Here is a 16028-nt window from a genome sequence, read left to right as displayed (position 1 = left end):
ATAGTATTTGCATTTTTATAGCCCCTTCCGAGGAACTCAAGCTGCTTTAAAACCAGTGATGAATTAAGCTTCACAACACCTAGCGAGGTAGATATGAATAAATTGAAGCACAGAGAAGTCAAATTCACAAAGAAGTTTGTGCTTGAACCTTGCTTAGAATTTAAATCTCTTGACTACCAAAATTGTGGTTAAACCATAAGACCAACCTTCATTTCCAATGTATCTGTCCCACTCATTATCTTCTCAAATACCTGGTCCCCTCATAGTTGTTTCTCAGTCCTTCATTTGCTGACCTTATAAACAAGTTCCTGATCTCTCCTGTCTCAAAATAGCAGATGGGACTCTAAACTTGTGGGAGAATTTTTCTCCATTGTGATAATAAATCTGATTAACTAAGGAAAGAGCTGTAAAAGCAGTGCCTAATTTAAGAGAAGCACATTTGCTTGAGACACACTGGACATTTGCAACAAGCAGACAACCTTGTGAAAATCTTTCTGCAAAATGCTGCCAAATTCCATGCCATGTGTAATCTCCTATATTAGCAGGGAATGCTATACCTTGCATTCCTTCCCTCCAGTGAGTTGTCAATTCCTCTCTTTAGTCTCATTTGCAAACAATGATTTCTGATTAGCATGAGCTGATATACCATGGTGCAAGATGGGTGTCAGAGTGGTAACTGTGTTAGTCTGTATCAGCAAAAGGAGGGAGGAGTACTTGTGGCACCTTAGAGACTAATGTCATGTCCTGCTGGCCAAGCCATGAGTGTGTGTTCCCATATGTTAACCTTAGTATCCTGGACAAATTCAAACTTGAGTACTTACTATATATTTTGACAACCTAAATCTCTGCATAGTTACAATTTGATTCCAGTTCTTCAGTTCTTTTCCTAAAATATTCTGAGGTCTGGTTGATGCAGAATAGCTACTGTGTTCCATGACAAAAATGATTACATTTGGGAAAGTAACTCTCTCTATATAATGACAGATTTCAGAGTAGCAGCCGTGTTAGTCTGTATTCACAAAAAGAAAAGGAGTACTTGTGGCACTTTAGAGACTAACAAATTTATCTGAGCATAAGCTTTCGTGAGCTACAGCTGACTTCATTACTGAATGCATCCGATGAAGTGAGCTGTAGCTCACGAAAGCTTATGCTCAAATAAATTCGTTAGTCTCTAAGGTGCCACAAGTCCTCCTTTTCTCTATATATATTTATTGGGATGTTTCTGGATGCAAATGCTATACAAATGAAATGTGCTATACAAATGAAAGCTACAGTTAGTACTACTGCATAGTTAGTGTCATTGGGAAGATTAGTCCAGCCAGAGGAGCTAGGCATTATTATCTCACATAGATTGCATGTTCAGTTTTTTTTCATCCTAATGAATGTGGAGTTCTTGGTTTATTTATGCTGGTATCATCCCTCTTTCCTTCCCTTCAGTTTAGTCCCTCCCCTCCAATACATGATGGCAGTGTTTCCCTTGCCATGCTGAGTGGTCCATAAGAATGAGTAATAATAAAACATGGTGGTTCCAGCCAAGCTTCACCAATTTTGCCTACTTAAAATCAACCTCTAATTTCAAGTGGAAAGGAATTTTTAGTTCCTAACTTCTACCACTGTGTAATGTTGCTGTTCACTATTAAAGACAAGGGACTTGCATTTCAGTGGGGTATTAAGTGTGTGTAGATTGAATATTAATTTAAGTCCTAAGTACTTCAAGATCCTGAGAGATGAAAGGAACTATATCAATGTAAGATCATTATCATGTAATTGCACTCGCCTTTCAGAAGGCATATCCTGAACAATAATTAGCACGACTTTAATTTTCAGCTTGGTAGTAGAGAAAATCTTGCAAATAGTGCCGTACAACACTCACAAGCTGTACTGTCTCGTTAACTTCCTCACACGAGAAACTTTAATTTCCTGCTTTTCTGTAGTGCCTGTTGATGGTGTAGTTTCTGGTCGTACTGGTGCTGGACTTCTAAAAACAAGAAAAATGTTTGTCGTGATGGCTCTGTTTCAGCAATTTTAAGGTAAGTCAGCAAAGTTATAATTTAATGATACATTTAACCTATGAGTTAAGCAAGTGCACATTGGCAAATTTACCGTTTTCTTCAACTTGTAATCCAGCATGCAAGAATACATATCCGTACTTTTTGTTCACAGTTGTAATGCCCTATATACTGTGTAACTGTATAAAGCAACCATTTAAATATACGAAATTGATGCAAAACACAAGAAAGATACTTCAGTGCTAATGACTTAAGACCCAGAAATGCAGTATTTTAAAGAGACCCAACAATTAGTTTTTGTAAAACTTTTTAAAAACACAAATATAACTAGAAATGGATTAATGAACTAAAGAAAATCATTAATTAAAATAGCCTTTGCTTGAAATTAAACATTTCCCTGCTGTGTTTGCAACACCAATACAATAGCAATGTGCTAATGGATGAGATCCCGGGAACACACTAGAAACAAAAGAAATTGCAAACGTTCTATTTAAAGTAAAGATATATGTGACTGATGGCGACATGAAGTAGCTGTGATTGTTATTTAAGAATGTGGACCAGGGCTGTAGATATCAAAGCGGGGTCCTGATCAGAGAAGAGCTCTGCTTGCTCTTGTGCTAATGTTCTGTAATATTTAATAACCCAGCTTGCCTTTCCGATTCCATACTGAGTTTGTAGTGATGGTGATTAGGAACAAAATAATCTTTTGAACTGTGAAGTACGTAAATCTGATCTGGAAACCGTTGAAACGCCAACAACATGGAAACCCACAATGCTATTTTTCGGTGTCACTTTTCACTGCAAGTAACGTTCACATTGTTTAATAATTAGGAAAAAGAGCTATTCCATAGCACACCTCAATATCCTTTCAGTTCGAGAACTGCTGCAGGGAGGCTAAATGTGTGAAGACCTGTATAATGAAATAATCTGAGGGTCAAACCTCAACTGATGTAAACTGGTGTTCAGCGCCGTTGACTTCAGTGAAGCTATCTTGATGTGCCTTGGCTGAGGATCTGGCTCTGAATGGACAGCATTGCCATATCTAAAACAGTTTCCTAATAGGGTAGTTTTCATTCATTACACAAGTCCAGTGAAAGTGGGAACAGAAATAAATAATCAAATATCAAATCTAACGTGAGATACAAAAGATATGCACACAGTATAATTAGCAAGCAAAGAACTTATCACATCAAAGGATATCAGACACATCAGGAACCATAAGACATCATAGGAATAGAGCAAAGAGGACCCTTACTAATTTATATCAATATGTGGAAACCCCATTGTGGTTTTCTGAATATTGCAAAATCATAAGTGAACAATATAAAAAGCAAATAAGCATTATTCAGAAATACACAAACCATTCCACTCATTTGACAAGTACAGTTTACCTTTATGACATTTTACAGTATGCTAGTAAATTTCCTGTTAGCATATCCTGCAAAAATAATGGAATTTTAGTAAGAGCAGCCCCTTGTTACAATATTCTGCCATCAAATCCTTGTTCAGGGCTAACCCAACCAGTCTTTCCATTTATTTCACTGCACTTTGGATCAGACCCTAAGTGGAAGAGACCACCATTTGATTGTGCACATTATAGGCATTGCAAATTAGCCACGGTGTACATTAGCGGAGGGCCTATTGTACTCTTACTTTAGATGAAAAGGACCAACAATGAAATTTAATGATACATTGCACTTTTATATGGACTTCAACCTAAAGATCCAAATCTCTATGAGATATCAGATTGAGTCCATTCCACAGCACATACAGGATACAGACCCTCAACAGAGGACATATCAGATATTAGAACTGATGCTACCAATGTCAGAAGATGGATTTTTAACCCTCATTTTTCGAAACTGGCTGGCTGAGTGCCTGTTTCCACCAAAGACTTTCTTCCTCAACACAAAACTCTGCACTGCTCCATCTGCCTCCCTGCCTGTTTCCACGGAGTACATTTTCCCCAGCGGGAACATATTCAATGCGCTTGCTTCTCTCAGTATGAAACGCTCATCTGTGGGTGATTAACAGCAGGCTGGAGAGCAGCTGGTTGGTTGTCCTCATTGGTGAATCTCAGTAGTCACAGGTGTTATAAATGGGTGCAAAATGTCAAACACGGTACTCCTCGGTTATATAACACAAACAATAGCATTTTCCGCTTAGGTCTAAATTTAGAAATATTTGTTGATTAAAGAGCAGAAATCATGCTTTTAAGGCAGACACATTCATCCACTGAAGGCCACTAGCTAGTGAGCTTGATTCAAATTTGTAAAAATGGCATGCTTTTAATCCTGTACAAAGCCCTAAAAATTACACTGACATTACTGAAAAAAGAATGAAATATAAAAGCTGAATAATTTCTATTCTTACTTTTTGAATTCTATAGTGATCGTATATTATCTCACATGAAAGGACATAGCTTTTCAAGGAGATACCTTGTAATTATTTTGGCTATTTAACATAGAGTCTTTATGTGCAAATATAGACACTTTCCTTATTATGTGTAGTAAGTGACACAGATTTGAACAAAACCTGATGTTCTGGAGGTTCAGGATGACCCATGCTTTAAAAAAGCATAGTATATTACAATTTCTTATAAGGTACCCTTGCAATTCCATGAATTTAAGGGAAACATTTTTTTGCAAATGTATCCAACTGCTTCAGCATAAGAATGAAGATATTGAACCAAGACACAGCATCTTAATGATTTGGCATGCTGCATAATAATCTGTCATTTCCTAGTGAGAATGACAATGACAATCATGAATGTCAGCCTGTCATGACACGTCAACAGAACCTGCCTAAAATTAGAGATATAGCATGCTTCTCACCAGAGCACGGAGCTTTAGTGAACCAGCTCCTCCAATCTCACGAGCCTGCTGCAGTTGGCTCATTAGCCTTGCAAAGAGTAAAAAGTAAATCACTCGAAGGTATGTCTTCAGTGAAGAGTTGGCGAGAGCGGGCATCTGGGTTTAGCCTAATTCAGGTGTGAGCATCCCCACTGCAAAGCACTACCAGAGTTACTGTGCCATCTGCACTCGCCCAAGTGTTTCAAGGGAATGTCCCATAGTGGTTTGTGCTGATCTTCTTCTATGGTTCTCTCTCAGCCAACTGTGGGAGACCACGTCTGCCTTTTGAGGGGAACTGTGGGAAGGCATGGAGGGACTATCAGCTCTTGAGTGATTTAACCAGTGTCCTCACTGCAAAGTGGGCAGGTTACCAGACTCAGTTAAAGTGGAACCTGAGCAAAGTATGAGAAAAAAGTGTAAAAGGACTGCTCCTGGCTTGAACTGATTGATCATTGCTTTCACGTCCCCTTTGAACGGGAACATGTAATTCATTCTTTGAGGGTGTGGGGGAGAGAAGAGAAGGAAGAAGAAAATATTTTATTTAAGAAGATTCTCATATAATTTAAGGGCCTCACAAGTGAAGCGCGTGCGCACATCATCCCCCCCGAAACCTTTCCTCAGTTTGCAGTCTAAGGTTTCTCCACTTTGGTTTTCTTGGTTAAGCGAAGGCTATACAAAGATCAGGAACAACGTGGTTTTGTTTCTGTTGCTATGATGCCAGGAAAGCTCTACTGATACCTCAGGAGGTAATTATCAAGAGGATTATCTGGCAATTTGAAAACTGCTTTTTGAGTTAATGCCTTTTTACTGGATTGTCATACAGATTGTGACCTTAACCAAGTATGCCCCTGAGGTGCAGTGATTCTGCACAGAGCTTGTGGGATTTCCCTACTCTTTTCATTCCCCAGCTCCCTATTTTTCTTCCTTTTGAAACTCCCCCCCAACCCTCTCCTCCCCAGAATGAAAATACACCTACAGACTGCAGTCTAGGCTAAGACTGAAATGCTCCTGCATTCTGGCAGGAAGGGGTGATACGAGTTCTTTTTCTACCCACACCTAGAACAATGCTCTCAGCCCAACAGCCACTGTCTGAGCTCAAAATCATCTATAAATTCAGGTCTTCACATGGCAGTCAGGACATCCACTATTCATGTTGAGATTTTTAGGAGAGACAGAGGACACTCCTATTGAAATTCAGTTGGACTTGGGCACCTAACTCACTTAGCCTCTGAAAATTCCAGCACTGATGTCTAATGCAGATGATTATGTAGAAAATTATAATGCAAATTTTATGATTTCCGATATCACTAGTAATAATGCCTTTTTGTAGTTAGCAAGTTAAAATACAGTCAGAAACCATTTTAAATAGCAAAAACAGCATCTGATTTGGGGCTATAGGTAACAGGCAAGTTCTTTGAACAGTAGATTTCCTGATTTTACTAAGGGAACAGCAGTATATTTGTTTCCTAATGGATTTACCTAGCCTTTAAACTAAGCCATTTTTCCCTTGGAGGCAGGATTGAAGTCTTTTCCTCACCTCTATGAACAGGTGTGAATAGCAGTAGAAAATGAGTTCGCACCAGCAGATTTGTAGGATAAATTTAGCTACTTTGCTGATAAAAACACAGTAATATTTAAGAGTTCAAATTTTTCACGTTTCAGTACGTGTACTCTGAAATTGTGCTAGAGGTACATGTGATGCCGGCAGATCAGTTCCAGCTCATGCCCAGGACCCTAGGCCTCACTGAACACTGACAAATGCATCTCTGGAAACCAGTCTGGCTGACCGGCAGGTTACTCTAGTTAAAATAGACATTAGTGTTATAAGAATGTGTTTAATGGTCAGACTTTATGGAATTCTTGTAGGATGCGACATGTATTAATCAAACTTATAATGTCTGTATGCCATGGTATATGAGCATTTGCTTTGTAATTGTGTAACTCACCAAACAGGAAAAAAACATTAATTAGTGTACAGTGCTGGTCCTGTAGTCAAACTGAAACCAAATGAGGCATTGTAAGACATCAAAAAGAGAAAGACTTTGTTGCCCTCCCCACTTACATGAAGAAGAGGCAGGCATTGACACTTGTTCTATCAGCTTGTATTCTGGGGTGGAGGGGATAAAAATCCCTGACAAGGAGAAACTGGATCTTTATGCTTTCTGAACTCTGAGGGGCAAAGTTTCCTAAACATAAGCAAGAGATCCGAGTGCTGCTTGGCATGGGTCACCACTAAAGAATATATGGAGCTGCTTATTATAGAAGCTTATATTACCTTTTAAAATCTCAGACTAATTCATTTGTGTGTGTGTATTTCCTGTTTTATCCTCTAAATAACTCTCTTACTTGGTTTATTACAAGATTGGCTACAGGTATTGTCTTCGATTTGAGATCTGGGTACAACTGACCAGGAGTAAGTGTCTGGTCCTTTGGGACTGTGAGTAACCTGAATATTATTGTGATTTTTGGTGTAAAGTGACCATCTATCACATAGTCCTGGGTGTCTGGGTGGCAAGATAGGCTGGAATGCCCAAGGGGACTGTCTGTGACTCCGTGGTAATTCTGTATTAGTGCTTTCGGAGATCACCCTTGTTACTGGGTTGGTGAAATCTAAATATAGAACATACCACCGGTTTGGGGTGTCTGCCCTGCTTTTTGAGAGTCTGCCCTGAGCTTGGCACTCACAGTCATGAGCCACGCCAGACAGTGTGATAATACACTGTACTCTGGTTAATGGTATAATACAGTAAGGTAATTAAGCAGATGTGAGAAGTCCCTTTGAAGGCAAGGAAGAAAGAACTGAATGTGTCACCTGGCAATGAAATCAAGCCACATGCTTAAGTAAGTGGATTCTCCATGACTTGCAGTCCAAGTCAAGACTGGATTTTTTTCTAAATAATACGCTGTAGTTCAAACAGAAGTTACGGGCTTGATGCAAAAATTACTAGGTGATGTTCTGTGGCCTGCGTTATGCAGGAGATCAGAGAAGATGATCACAAAAATGGCTTCTGGCTTTAAAACGATCAACGTATTAATCTACCTTGCTGAATCTGAACTATATTGATGTCGGATATTTAGTTACATATTACATTTTTTCTAGAGCGGTCTGAACATTTTTCAAACAAAAACAGGGTTTTTTTGCTTTGTCGTTTTTCCTGTTAAAAATGGCCTTTCTTCAAAACCATTTTTACCCACATTTTTAGTTTTTCACGATATATTTTTATTGATGTTTAACCAAACTGGTTACTGAAATGTTTCTTTTCCCCAAAACCTGGGTTTTGAAAACAAACACAAAAATGGGCCCTCTGAATGCTATGAAATGAATACAGCCAGGAAATGGTGAAATTTGTCATGGAAAAAACCCTCACTTTTTTCAACCAGCTCCACTTTTGACCTATCCGAACTTTCTTATCTACACAATATTTATCTGGATAACTGTATTCTTGGTCCTGAAGAAACTAGCTGTCCATAACTGCCTTGCACTAACTACTGGAGGAATTTGGAACTGAGAAGTACAGCCTCGTGGTTAAGACACCAGACTGGGATTTAGGATATTTGGACTCAGTTCGTGTTTTTTCTAAGAAATGCTCAGATTCAAACCTCACAGATTTTAAGGCCAAAAGGGACCATCATTATCATCCGGTCTGACCTGCACATAGCAGCCCATAGAACTTTACCCACGCACTTCTATAATAGACCCATAACCTCTGGCTGAGCTACTGAAACCCTCAAATCATGATTTAAAGACTTCAAGTTACCAAGAATCCTCCATTTACACCAATTTAAACCTGCAAGTGAGCCATGCCTCATGCTGCAAGAGGAAAGTGAAAACCCTCCAGGGTCTCTGACCAATCTGACCCAGGGGAAAATTCCTTCTTGACTCCAAATATGGTGATCCATTAGACCCTGAGCATATGGCCAAGACCCACTAGCCAGACATCTGGGAAAGAATTCTCTGTAGCAATTCAGAGCCCTCCCCACCTAGTGTCCCATCACCAGCCGCTGGAGATATTTGCTACTAGTACTCGGAAATTGGCTATATGCCATTGTAGGCAGTCTCATCATACCATCCCCTCCATAAACTTATCAACTTGGTCTTGAAGCCAGTTAGGTTTTTTGCCCTCCACTGCTCCCATTAAATGCAGCATCCAAGAAAAATTTCAAGGCTGCAGGTAGCCAACTCTATCAATGAAAGGTCTTAAATAGGATTCAGTATATGCAACTACAGAGCTCAGAAACAGCTGGTGCGCACCAGTACAGCAGACCAGCCCCTTTCCGAAGAGACTGTTATGCTCTCCAGAATCTCAGGTTTCTTTCTTTCTTTCTTTTTTTTTTTTTAGCAAGTCTGTAGCTGTTATGATTGCAGAGAAATGCTCATAAATGAGTGGAATTGATGCAGAGATGACTGTGTGTGTTTGCAGAGAGCTTACAGCAACACCTCATAGGTGTACACTTCACCATCCATCTCAGTGGAGATGCAACTCAGATGCCCAGCCATAACAGAAATGTTAATGTTGTTAACTATTACATTCCTCATGCATAAGAAAAGAGAGCGAGGATCACAGATCTGCACAACTTACCAGGAGTAACTTACCATGATTTTGGTGCTACAAGAGGGTAACATCTGGTAGATACCACCTCTTATTTTTTTCCCCCCAATCAAGAAGTAGCCAGGCCCAAAAAGCCTAGTGGAGCCCATGGGCATATTCAAGTCTGACCAAAGGAGAGCCAAGTTTGAAGAGCCCAGTGGAGCGGACACGCCCTTTAAATGTTCTACACGATCCATGAATGGCATCTCATTTTAACTCATGTGAGCAGAGGTTATTTTGCGGATGGATCTTGTAAGAGTGAATTTTTCCCCACACAAAGTGACCTCTGCACAACTTGACATAACTTATATTTCTTCCCCTCTCTTCTCTGGTGACTAACATCAGCCAGCGCTGAGATATAACATTTCATCTTGCGTTTCATGTTATACAGTTCCGAATGTAGATAGCCCTAATGTAATAGTTTTAATTAGTTTTGGATTGTAAGATTTGCAAAGGAAATATAATAAATGAATATGCAGAGCACCAGATGGTGACTGTAGCTTCACCCACACAAGAAGAATATTCCTATTTGCAATCTTATCAAAGATGAGATAATTTGGATAGTAAGGATCAACAAAGGTAATGCAACAGTTGGTCTTGAAAGAATTTCACAGACGAACGCTGAACCATTTGGCATGTTGAGCATACCAGACTGTTGATAAAAATCCAAAAGCATGTTACCATGAAAATAAATAGTCAATAAACGCACCACATTAGAGACAATATCAAGTGATAGTAATGACAGAAATAAAAATAGCTAATCTTGCCAATGGAAACATTTGACTAGACGATGGATCCTCATTTATATTTCATTGACTTACCCCAGAAATGGAAGCAGTTATGTTTATGAATGTGAATATTACTTTGCCAGGCATTTAACTAGAATTTATATGAAACTTACTTTGTCAATATTAATTTTGGTTGTGATTTTAAAGAGGTAAGACTTGGAAAGAACAGGGAAGAAGAGTGTGTGACCTCTAGAGCACACTCCCTCCAGAACCTGGCATAGATCCCAAGGTTTCTGAATCTCACCATTCCTCTGTTGTGAGCAAATATGGGTGAAAACCACTCGCAAACCCACTATTTCATCCTCTGATAGTCTTGGTTCACACAGAGGAGGAGAACTGTCTACTGCTATCAGTTACTCTATTTGCTTAAGAGCCAGAGGTCTGTGCAGTGGATCTAAAGTTTGCAGCCCTGTTGCTGAAGAATGTGGGTGTCAATATGATGTCACACAGTGGAATTTCTGTTTGGTGTTTCGTTTTTTTAAATTTAGGAAATTACCCACAAAATGGACCACTGCTCCCTTGAAAATCCACTGGGTGTCTGGAGGGAGGGTATGCATAGCACACTCTGAAAATAGATGTTCCTTAGTGCTGCTGCCACCGACAATTTTTTTGAATGGCTAAGAGAAAGCACACAAAACACATCACCTCTTTATGGGAAAATGAGCCAAACCGGCTTTCCTTAACCCTCCTGACCACATGGAGTAAATTCAGCAAATGGAAGAACTCTAACCTTTACCATACAATGCGCCTCAGCCCCCAAGCAAGTCAGTCCCAAATATGCAGGAGTAACATGAAAATCTATTCCAATACTTTTTAGGAATAGAACCAGATTCACAAAAATGTCCAAAACCAATTGTAAAATGATTTCAGTATTGCAAATTGAAACCAGTGTGTTTTGCTACAAGTACTCATCCAGCATGTCAGACTACTGAAGATGACAATCACCAGGCAACAATACTTATTCTTGATGGTATATGATAAGTTTAATGACCAAACATAGCTAATGGGACTCCTTCCTCAGGCATATTGCAATTATTTTTATAATCCATTTGGAACAACGTTAACCTTAAAATCTTCCTAAAAGGCACAACAGCATTTTAACATGTTCAAGGTGGTTTATTCCCCAGCTCAGGATACGATGATCTGTGAATCCCTTTTTTTTTTTCCTTTTAGTTCACTCCAATACCACACAATAGGTTCCAATAATAGTAAAATCCTAAATCCAAATCCAAATAGTGCATAATCTGTGGATCTGATGAGATCATAGCAGGGTTTGGAGTCTGTTAGCAATGTGCATTCATCTATCAGTCATCTGCACATTTGTCTGTGACTCACTTGTGAGCAAGTGTGCTGTTTAGAATTTACCTTGAAAGATGATAAAGATCAAGCTAGAGCATACTTGAGTTAATATACTAATGTGTGTGTCTGGAGTACAGTCTCTTTTTTCTCGTTAGACACTCCTGGCAACAAGGATTGCTACTTTATCACCTGCTCTTGGAATTCTACCCTGTTCTAGTAAGCCTGTTCTATACTGGATTTATGTGACTGAGAACTAGGGGTTAAAATAGATTGAAACAAGATGAAGGAGCAGCAAACCGGAAAGAGGGGGAGCTGTGTGGACATCACAGTGCTCTCCAAAGCTGGGGAGAAGAATGGGAGTCCTGCATCTGCTATTAGCAGAGGAAGAACTGCACGCCCCCACTTTAATGCCTGCTGAGAACTGTAGGCTTGTTGGTAACAGATGTCCAGAGTTTAGCCTTGCAGTTATCATGTCCGCGTACTGAACACTAGAGAGTAATGCACACACATTCTCCTTCCGGAGAATTGCTACAGCTACTGCAATTTCAGTTTTATATAGTTTTTTCATGGCTAAAATGAATGTGAAAATAGAAAGATGGACATTTTACCAAGTGTACAGAAAAACGGGTGAATCCGCTGACTGATATGTTGCTACTCTACTGGAACATGTTGTTACATACCATTATGGGGATATGTCCAAAGAGACAATTGGAAGCCAGCTTGTGGCAAAAACAGCCATACCCATGCATACCTGGGTGATTAGTACTTGAGCCAGAACTAACTGTACACAGAGCTAGAGCAACTGTTAGCCAAATTGAATCTGCTATGGAAGATGTGAAAATAATTGCTCAGGGGACTACAGGCCATGTCCAAGTAGTTAGTTCATTAGCAGTGCAATCTCTCCAGACTAGCATAGGAGTTGCAGACAAGATGGTGGTAAACCACACAGTAAGCACTGTGTATCCCCGCACCTTTTTTTTTTAACGTAATAGATTGTCATGTTTAAATTAAGGATCTAAGGTGTATATATTCAGCTACACTAGATGCCCTGCAAAAAATGCCTAATGTCATGGGGTTGGAAAATCAGGGTATTCTGCTAATGTATGCTACAGCCATCATTCAGAAATCAGATATATGATATTTCTGTCCCTGATGATATTGTCTGGACTAATAAAAATACCTGCCTCTTATATAGTTTTTCATGAGAAGATATCAAAGGAGATTGGCATCTTTAACCCCATTTTACACATGGGGAAACTGAGGCACCAAGAGGCGACTATTGCAAAATAGTTTGGGCAAATATTGGTTTCTATTTTAATGTTCACAGAAATATTTGCATGGGTATTTGCAAAAAAGGAATTTTAAATTTGCATATGCAAGTATTTGCACCAAAAGCAGTAGTGTACTTCTCAAATCAAGAAGCAGGAACAATACCATACGACTTGGCTGACCAATCATAATTAACAAATAAGTGCAATTCACACCTGAGCAAAAGCCCAATGCAAGGTCTATGCATCACTTAAGTCCTCTAAACAGAGCTGAAGTAGGACTTAAGAGGCATATTGTGCTCTCTCTCTGCACAGTTGCAAATTTCACCAACAATGAACATGCTCAGAATCCCTGTTCATCCTTATTCCAAAGACTGTTTATAATGGCCCAAACATTACTATATACTGTTGAACAGCAGGAGAAAGTTGTCATCTGTGCATCTACATTTCACAAGCAGAAAGAAGAACAAAACTGGTTGGATACATTATTTGTATTGCATTATTCTCTCAACCCTAGTTTTGAATTGGGACGGTTATAGTTCACCTCTCCCTGTTCATGAATTACTTTGATATTTGCACCTCAAGAAAACACAGCTCACTGAACTGATGCTTGGTTTAGCTGTGCCAATTCTGCTTGAATTTATCTGTAATGTTTTCAGAGAGCATAGCAGAAATCTAAGCTACATTTGGTGACATACCTAAAAAACAAAACAAAAACAAAACACAGTCCCAGTGCTTGGTTGTCTTAATGCACAGCACTTGAATACTTGCAGAGGTCTATATTGTAATAGAGCTTTTTACTACTTTAACCCCTCAAGTTGTAAAAAAACAGCACTGGGTCCCACAGTTCAAACTGTAATACTGCACTGATGCACAAAGTAAAACTGAATAACAGTCATTTGTCCTTATTTGTGAGAGAAGCTGTGTCCCCGGAACTACAAAAGCCTTCATCTGATAACACAGTACAACGTAGTCTAGCACAACTGATTATACAAAACACAGTGACATAAACAAGATAAAAGTAAACAGTACACAAATACATGCCAGAGTGCTTACTTCTAAGAATTTCAGCATGGTCCTTTTCAAAAGTTTGTAAACTTAGGCTTGTACAAAAGAAAAGGAAAATCTAATTTTATCTCCAAACTTTACCATCCTTACTCATGCTGAGTAGCACCTTAGTTTGCAAATATCTGCACTGATCTACTACGCAGGATGAGTAAGGAAGAGAATCTACTCCAGACTGTGGAACAAAATGGCCCCTCTACAGATGTTATGATGTTGATAAATACGGAATGCTCTCCATCTTGCGCATGTACATCATCACGAGAAGATCTGTGCTTCTAATTCTCAATAAGTAAACTTTTCAAAAATTCCTAAGTGTATTAGGCGCTTATGTCACATTGAAAGTCACTGGGAATCTAAGGGTATGTCTACACTACGAAATTACTCTGATTTTACAGAAGTCAATTTTTGGGAACAGACTGTATAAAGTTGAGTGCATGCGTCCACGCTAAGCACATTAATTCGGTGGTGTGCGTCCACAGTACTGCGGCAAGCGTTGACATTCCAAGCGGGGCACTGTGGGTAGCTATTCCACAGTTCCCACAGTCCCCGCTGCCCATTGGAATTCTGGACTGAGCTCCCAATGCCTGATGGGGTCAAAAATTTGTCGCGGGTGGTTATGGGTAAATGTCGTCAGTCAACCCTCCCTCCGTGAAAGCAACGGCAGACAATCATTTTGCGCCCTTTCCCTGGATTGCCCGAGCAGACGCCAGAGCACAGCAAGCATGGAGCCCGTTCAGCTCACCGCAGCAGTTATGACCATTGTAAACACCTCGTGCATTATCGTGCAGTTTATGCAGAACCAGCACCTGAAAAACCAGGTGAGGAGGCGACGGCAGCGCGGTGACGAGAGTCATGAGGACATGGACCCAGATTTCTCTAAAACCTCGGTCCCCGGCAATTTAGAGATCATGGTGTTAATGGGGCAGGCTCATGCTGTGGAACACCGATTCTGGGCCCAGGAAACAAGCACAGACTGGTGGGACTGCATAGTGTTGCAGGTTTGGGATGACTCCCAGTGGCTCCGAAACTTTTGCATGCGTAATGGCACTTTCATGGAACTTGTGATTTGCTTTCCCCTGCCCTGAAGCACAAGAATACCAAGATGAGAGCAGCCCTCACAGTTGAGAAGCGAGTGGCAATAGCCCTGTGGAAGCTTGCAACGCCAGACAGCTACCGGTCAGTTGGGAATCAATTTGGAGTGGGCAAAGCTACTGTGGGGGTGGTTGTGATGCAAGTAGCCAATGCAATCATTGAGTTGCTGCTATCAAAGGTAGTGACTCTGGGAAATGTGCAGGTCATACTAGGATGGCTTTGCTGCAATGGGATTCCCTAACTGTGGTTGGGCTATAGACGGAATGCATATCCCTATCTTGGGACTGGACCACCAGGGCAGCCAGTACATAAACCACAAGGGGTACTTTTCAATGGTGCTGCAAGCACTGGTGGATCACAAGGGACATTTCACCAACATCAACGTGGGATGGCTGGGAAAGGTTCATGACGCTCGTGACTTCAGGAACTCTGGTCTGTTTAAACGGCTGCAGGAAGGGACTGACTTCCCAGACCAGAAAATAACTGTTGGGGATGTTGAAATGCCTATAGTTATCCTTGGGGACCCAGCCTACAATGCCCTGGCTCATGAAGCCGTACACAGGCACCATGGACAGTAGTAAGGAGCTGTTCAACTATAGGCTGAACAAGTGCAGAATGGTGGTAGAGTGTGGATTTGGACATTTAAAGGGTCACTGGTGCAGTTTACTGACTCGCTCAGACCTCAGCGAAACCAATACTCCCATTGTTATTACTGCTTGCTGTGTGCTCCACAATCTCTGTGAGAGTAAAGGGGAAGACGTTTATGGCAGGGTGGGAGGTTGATGCAAATCACCTGGCCGCTGAATATGCGCAGCCTGCCACCAGGGCGATTAGAAGAGTACAGCAGGAAGCGCTGCGCATCAGAGAAGCTTTGGAAACCAGTTTCATGACTGGCCAGGGTACCGTGTGACACTTCTGTTTGTTTTTCCTTGATGAAAACCCACCCCCTTGGTTGACTCTAATGCCCTGTAAGACACCTGCCCTCCCCGCCTTCGATCACAGCTTGCTTGCAAAGGAAATAAAGTCACTATTGTTTAAAAAACATGTATCCTTTATTAATTGATTA

The 16028-nt window shown here is 40.4% G+C and overlaps 1 protein-coding gene across 8 annotated transcripts in view; it reads right to left on the bottom strand.

Annotated features, from left to right (window-relative positions):
- EPB41L4B (erythrocyte membrane protein band 4.1 like 4B) overlaps window positions 1–16028 on the bottom strand; it is a 246854-nt gene that overhangs the window by 41275 nt on the left and 189551 nt on the right. For all 8 annotated transcript variants that reach the window (XM_073332653.1, XM_073332656.1, XM_073332654.1 and 5 more), the window contains one exon: window positions 1874–1978. In XM_073332653.1, the coding sequence (XP_073188754.1) occupies window positions 1874–1978 (105 nt within the window). The remainder of the gene's footprint in view (window positions 1–1873; window positions 1979–16028) is intronic.

Source organism: Lepidochelys kempii, chromosome 2 (genome assembly GCF_965140265.1).
Source record: "Lepidochelys kempii isolate rLepKem1 chromosome 2, rLepKem1.hap2, whole genome shotgun sequence".
NCBI lineage: Eukaryota > Metazoa > Chordata > Testudines > Cheloniidae > Lepidochelys > Lepidochelys kempii.
Note: the sequence above shows the minus strand (reverse complement) of the source record. Positions and strands in the feature narration are given on the sequence as shown.